Source organism: Oncorhynchus keta, chromosome 10 (assembly GCF_023373465.1).
Source record: "Oncorhynchus keta strain PuntledgeMale-10-30-2019 chromosome 10, Oket_V2, whole genome shotgun sequence".
Taxonomy (NCBI): domain Eukaryota; kingdom Metazoa; phylum Chordata; class Actinopteri; order Salmoniformes; family Salmonidae; genus Oncorhynchus; species Oncorhynchus keta.
In genome coordinates, this window is record NC_068430.1 from 12,232,091 (window position 1) to 12,239,137 (window position 7,047).

Genomic DNA, 7,047 nt, shown 5'->3' on the forward strand with positions numbered 1-7,047 from the left:
TAATCTGCAGCAAATCCTCTTCCACCCCAACACATAATTTGTCTTTCAGGTTAACACTGCATGTCTCAATATATGTCTAGACTATTGCATCAAAAATGTAAATGTAATCCTATTAATAATTGGGATGAAAGGATATTACATTCTGTAAGAGTGGATTAGTATCATTGTGTAAAATGTCCTAAGATCCTTCTTGCCATATTCAAAAGTCTGGTCCTTCGAGCTCAAGACTAAAATTGTTTTAATAACAAAGGCTCCGGCCAATGCAATCTATGCTCCCACCTTCGAAATCAATCACTACGCCACACCAAAACAAGGATCATACAATCTGTTGGGACAGCTTTTATACCGGTTAAAAGGGACTGTAAATTATACGTCAACAGGTGTGGCTAAATTTGGGCAAGTGTATGAGGAAATGAGATACACCAATCATGGTTGAGAAAAAAAAAAATAATGGTTGAGAAAAAAGACATTGCCTCTTATTGGCAGCTGTCTTGACATGTATGCCCGTTAGTTCCAGGTGATGCCACGGCATGAAATAAGTCCTCTCCATTACTGGAGAGACATGTCAGAGGCGCAAAAGTTGACTGAAGATGAAATGCATCTACTCCACGACCAATCAAGACACCCATTACAATCCCTCGAACAAGCTATAATTAAAACACCCAATGGAACAGGTGAAGATGTAATTGCCAGAACAGACAGCTTGGGTAGAGCTGAACACACTGGCACCACTGATGCTCTGCTGGCACGATCACACACACATCTTGAGGACATTAATTTTATAAAAAAGAAATCGCTTGAGTTGTTATTCTAATTATCAACCTGGTAATGTAGAAGTGAATCAGAGAAGACCCTCAGATCAGGAACCAGGATGGGCAACTTCAGTCCTCTGGGGCCAGAATGTCAGCTGATTCAATGGCACACACACACTACACCTGGTATCCCAGGTCTAAATCACATGGCGATTTGGAAAAGGAACATAAAACTCACTTCGAGGACCACCAGTTGCCCATCTCTGCAACATACTATCAAAATGCACAACAAAATGCACAACAAACCAACTGAAATTGTGAAAACATTTTATTGATTTCCCCATCAGAACTGTCTTAAGATCTGGGTCTCTCCTTCTTGCCTTTGTAGAGGGCCAGCAGGGAGACATTAGCCACTTTGACCACCTTGAAACGTACACCAGGGATATCACCGACGGCGTGTCCCTTACGCCCGAATCCTGCCACAAGAACCTCGTCATTTTCCTGAAAGACCAAGGGAAACAAGCTGGATACACGACAAAATGCATAATTGAATATTATAAATATCGTCCCAGGCTACATCACATCATATATACATACACACATATATTTTCTTTCTTAGATTATTCAGGGCTCTATGCTGATGGTATTTTTTTTTTTACAAGGAACACGTGCGCTTAAATTGGGAAATAAATGAATGTACAAAGTAATTTACGATAGGCTCATTAATCCCCCTCCTCTCCCCTGTAACTATTCCCCAGGTCGTTGCTGTAAATGAGAATGTGTTCTTAGTCAACTTACCGGGTGAAATAACGGATAAATTCAAAATAATTCTAAATATACAGGCTTCTCATCAAATATTTAGGCTCATTTGATCTCACTGTAGACAGCCCTGTTATTTATGGGGAGTCTTGCATTTGTTAGTGGATATCGGGCACAGTTTATAGACACTAAACTGCATCCATCAGACCCTTTACACAGTGGGTGTAAATAAAAATGTTAAAGTCATTGAATATTTTTATTTTTTTAAACACTACTTTGGAAAAATGCTTGGGTGCCAGGCTGACTAGTTAACGCTTACCTCGATGAAGTTCAAGCAACCATCATTGGGGACAAAGGCGGTGATCTTCTTGCCGTTCTTGATGAGCTGGACCCTGACACACTTCCTAATGGCGGAGTTGGGTTGCTTAGCTTCAACACCACTGTAAGACGGATAGAAACATTTGGAACTGGCATATTGGTTGACATGTCATTACACATTATTGATACTCAGAGAAGACATTAGGGCCTATATTAACGTGTCCAAGAGTAGCAGTGCTGCTGAACTAGAATCTGTTTTGGCTTTCAGATTATGCTATAAATAAGATTAAATGGGGGGGCTGAAACCAGATGTGCACTCCAAACAAGACAGTCTCTCAATACGGTCCCTGATTATTAGTGAGGATATTAGGGGTGTTGTGGTGTACTTACACTTTCTCAAGTACAATTCCCTTGGCGTGGGAAGCGCCTCCGAAGGGGTTAGCCTTCAGGGCAGTGCCGAGATGGGCCTTTTTGTACTGTTTATCGTGCCATCTCTGCTCACGACGGTGGTTACGCAGCTTTCTGGCTGTACGCAGACCACGACACTTTCCTGAAGAGAACGTAAATAGTTAAAAATGCTAGCTTTTGACTTAATAATAATGTCCAACAAAACATTGTTTGACCAGTCAACCAACTACCGGTAACTACACAAGATATCCGGACATGAACACCGCATCAAATGCGGTTTACACTGGAGCAGCTGGCTAACAATTAAGATCATTGGAAAATAATTTAGTTACATTTAACCAAATTGCTTGTGCAGAGTGCACATCCATTTCAACAACTTTGTAACCAAAACTCTGGTAACTGGCTACATAAATGTTTGGTGACTGAAAAGGATGCGCTGGCCAGCACTGACGGCATGTTATGGCCGTCTCCACGTTGCGGAGATCGCGCTAGTTGGCTGGTGGCAAATTTCAGAATATGTCTACAAATACATCCTGTTCTGCCACGATAATAACGAAATGGGTAAGAATACATTCAAATTCCATGTCAATATAGAAAAGACACCAATATATTTTGTAACCAATCCGTTAAAAATAGAAAAGTATCGTACCCATGTCTTCAGATTACGAACCCAGGCTCGAAAGAAAGAAGACCAGAATCCTCTGCGGCAATGTCTCCTCGCAGGACCCCAGAGGTGGATACTAACATGCCTGTTTGGCAGAGTTTTCTCTCTGTAAGTTTAGCGTATTTTAAATGTAGCTACATTTAAATAAACATTATTAAAAATACACGATTTAGGGAATAGCACATGTGCACTATTTGGATATTTTTTTTTATATCAAGTCTATATAATATTGAGATGTTTACGTGCCTGATTCAAAATGCGACAAATCATCAGTCAAAACGAGTCTGAAGAGACATTCTTCTTCTTCGTTGGGATTTAACGGTGGTTGGCATCAAATGTTAATGGTGAATTACAGCCACCAGCTGGACCGGCTATTGAATAAGAAACAAACAAACACATTTCGGGAAAGGGGGAAAACATAATACAAAATAAAACATGTAAACAAAAAATAAATAAATATCACACTTCTTCAATCACATTCCACTCCAAAATACATCCCTACACAGGCTCAGGGGCCTGTGATGGGGCTACATTCACCAAAAGTAAATCACAAAACCAAATAAACTTGCAGCGTTTATTCACAGTGATTCCAATTTTGGTAGACTTATTTTCCGCTTGTGCTGTACAGTTTATGACCATTGCAATAAATAATACAACATCCACCTTTTTAGCATGGAGAATTTCACTATCCCTTGGTTGATGAGAAACCTTCCCTGGTTGTGGCTCTATTGCTTCTTCCCTGCCACTCGTTCCTTCTAATTTTCTCACTGCCTCCAGGTAGACACACCAGACACTCCTTACCCTTACCACCTCATTCTCCTTCACCAGGGCACTTCAAGAATTCAGGCGCATGTTCACCTCCACAGTTGCAATATTTCCCTTCTTCTGGCGTTCAATATTCTTCCCTTCTGCACAAAATGTACACATTACCAAATATTTTACATGTATGACACTGAAGGGGCTTATGCACAAAAGCTTTTACAGGGTATCTCATGAATCCTAACTTTATATGAGAAGGGAGAGACTCTTCATCAAAGAACAGTAGCATGGATGAAGTGAACTTATTTTCTCCGTCCACCATACAGGTCAGTCGACGTGCACCAACAACTCCATCGATGTCTTCAGTTATATCCTCTGCCTTTACTTCTTGCGCCACCCCAGAAATAACCAGCTTAATAGTTACCCTGCTACGAAAATCCATGCAGGAAACATTCCACTCCTATATCTTTTTCAGTCTTAAAACACCCTTCTTCTGTTCCGCAGACACACAAAAAATCTAAATAAGACCACCTTTTGTGACTCTCACCGACTCCACACTTTCTTCCAACACATTCCACATTTTCCTGGAGACGTTAAATGGATTTCCCAAGTAGCATTGATCCAAAACGCTGACTCCGACCCAAAATAAGTCTAGTGGTTTCCTATTTTCCAACACAGCTTTACTTCCCGTTTCCCTTTATCTTCACCACTGTAACCCACTCATTCTCACTTTCTGTGCTATTAGCTTCACTCGACTCACTAGCAGCTTCAAACAAATATATGTTTCCGCCATCTTCCATCCCACTCATTCCTCTAACCGGCCTTCCATCAAACTCATGAGCATCTCTCTTCCTGCCTGACAACTCAGCTCTGAAGAGACATTATATCTGCTTCAAGATGATATAGTAGCCAGTAAATTATGCGAAAGAGTAGTGAGGTGAAATCCCTTCCTATACTTGTCTAGCTAGGTACTACAACTACAACTTCCACCATTGGTGAAGAATTGAAAATGGTCCCAGTCTTCTCGGGCTTCCCATCACTAGTAGACTCATTTGACTAGTCTTGCTTTATCACGTCTAATTTCATGTGACAAAGCAACTACAGAGACATAATATAAGATGTCCTCTAATAATATACAGTGAGGTCCAAATGTATTTTGACAGTGACACATTTTTGTTGTTGTTTTGGCTCTGTGACCCAGCACTAGATTTGATACAAAGACTATGAGGTTAAAGTGCAGACTGTCAGCTTTAATTTGAGGGCATCTTCATCCATATCGAGTCATTAAACTATTTAGAAATTAAAGCACTTTTTGTACATAGTCCCTTCAATTTAGGAAACCAAAAGCATTTGGACAAATTCACATACAGTACCCATCAAAAGTTTGGACACACCTACTAATTCAAGGGTTTTTCTTTATTTTTGTACTATTTTTTTTACATTGTAGAATAATAGTGAAGACATCAAAACTATGAAACAACACATATTGTATCATATAGTAACAAAAAAATTGTTAAACAAATCAAAATATATTTGAGAATTGAGATTCTTCAAAGTAGTCATCCCTTTGCCTTGATGACAGCATTGCACACTCTTGGCATTCGCTCAACCAGCTTCACTTGGAATGCTTTTCCAACAGTCTTAAAGGAGTTCCCACATATGCTGAGCACTTGCTGGCTGCTTTTCTTTCACTCTGCGGTCCAACTCATCCCAAACCATCTCAATTGGGTTGAGGTTGGGTGATTGTGGAGGCCAGGTCATCTGATGCAGCACTCCATCACTCTCCTTCTTGATCAAATAGCTCTTACACAGCCTGGAGGTGTGTTGGGTCATTGTCCTGTTGAAGAGCAAATCATAGTCCCACTAAGCGCAAACGTGGTGGGATGGAGTATCGCTTCAGAATTCTTTGGTAGCCATGCTGGTTAAGTGTGCCTTAAATTCTAAAGAAACCATAGATGGTGTCACCAGCAATGCACCACCACACCATCACACCTACTCTGTGTCTCACACAGACACGGCGTTTGGAAACAAAAATCTAAAATATGGACTCATCAGACCAACGGACGCCAAAGCAAGTCTCTTCTTCTTATTGGTGTCCTTTAGTAGTGGTTTCTTTGCAGAAATTCTACTATGAAGGCCTGATTCATGCAGTCTCATCTGAACAGTTGATATTGAGATGTGTCTGTTACTTGAAGTCTGTGAAGCATTTATTTAGGCTGCAATTTCTGAGGCAATTTCAGAAGCACAAATAATTTGTCCAAATACATTTGGTTCCCTAAAATGGGGTGACTATATACAAAAAGGGCTGTAATTTCTAAATGGTACCCTGATATGGATGGAAATACCCTCAAATGTAAGGTGACAGTCTGCACTTGAACCTTTATAGTCATTGTATAATTTGAAAGTGCTGGAGTACAGGGTCAAAACAACAACACAAGGTGTCACTGCTCAAATAATGTTGGACTGCACTGTATGTCAGGAATCCAATGGGATGATTTGAGGTAGGCAGCGGTCAGCGGTCTAACAGTACTGCGCTTTCGTCCCTTTCCTCGCCCCAACCTGGGCGTGAATCAGAGACTCTACACACATCGACAACAGTCGTTACCCATCGCCCCCACAAAAACCGCGGTCCTTGCAGAGCAGCCTAATTCCCCGCTTTATTGACTACGTTTCGATCGAAACGGATCTTCTTCGTCAGGTCAAACAGACTGTGCTCACACCCCAAAATATACACATTTCACCTTACATGACCGTTAAGCACATGATGCATGGTTGGTGTGGAAACAATTCAATTTACGTTTGCGCATAGTCAATCATAATTAATCACAGAGCTACATATGGTCATAAAGGATTACGTACATACAAATGGGTCCATGTTCAAACTGAGGAAAACCTAGGTACAATATGCTACAATAAAAAAGTTTTAAAAAACAAACATAGGCTATCAATGGACTGATTTATATTGTAATCATCTAAATAGTAATAAAATAGAGCCAAAACATCATAATATAATAGCAAATGCTCATGATATAATAGTTTTTATTTTAAATTAAGGGTTGGTAACACCAGTCAGTTGTCATAATAAAATTAGTTATAGGGGGTTGAAATACAGTGCCTGCTGCTGCAACTGGTGTGAAATGGTTGGCGAGTTAGCGGTGCGCGCCAGTGGCGTGTACATCGGTGACGTCACACTCCGAAACCTCGAAGTAACTGTTTTTTATTTATTTTTTTATTTCACCTTTATTTAACCAGGTAGGCTAGTTGAGAACAAGTTCTCATTTGCAACTGCGACCTGGCCAAGATAAAGCATAGCAGTGTGAACAGACAACACAGAGTTACACATGGAGTAAACAATTAGCAAGTCAATAACACAGTAGAAAAAAAAAA

At 40.3% G+C, this 7,047-nt stretch overlaps 1 protein-coding gene across 1 annotated transcript; it reads right to left on the reverse strand.

The window, feature by feature from the left end:
* Window positions 1-1,062: 1,062 nt before the first annotated feature.
* On the reverse strand, window positions 1,063-3,046 carry LOC118388219 (40S ribosomal protein S23). Its single transcript, XM_035777047.2, has 4 exons — window positions 2,887-3,046; window positions 2,220-2,379; window positions 1,831-1,951; window positions 1,063-1,253 (listed from the first exon to the last, which is right to left on the reverse strand). The coding sequence occupies exons 1-4, from the start codon at window positions 2,888-2,890 to the stop codon at window positions 1,107-1,109; spliced, it is 432 nt and encodes a 143-aa protein (XP_035632940.1). The 5' UTR covers window positions 2,891-3,046; the 3' UTR covers window positions 1,063-1,106.
* Window positions 3,047-7,047: the final 4,001 nt, after the last annotated feature.

Excerpts from the sequence above, each read along its gene's own strand:
- LOC118388219 (XM_035777047.2), bottom strand. Across the intron at positions 1,952-2,219 it reads GGAATTGTACTTGAGAAAGT|TGGTGTTGAAGCTAAGCAAC; the intron begins GTAAGTACACCA and ends TCCGTCTTACAG. Across the intron at positions 1,254-1,830 it reads GTTGCTTGAACTTCATCGAG|GAAAATGACGAGGTTCTTGT; the intron begins GTAAGCGTTAAC and ends TTGGTCTTTCAG.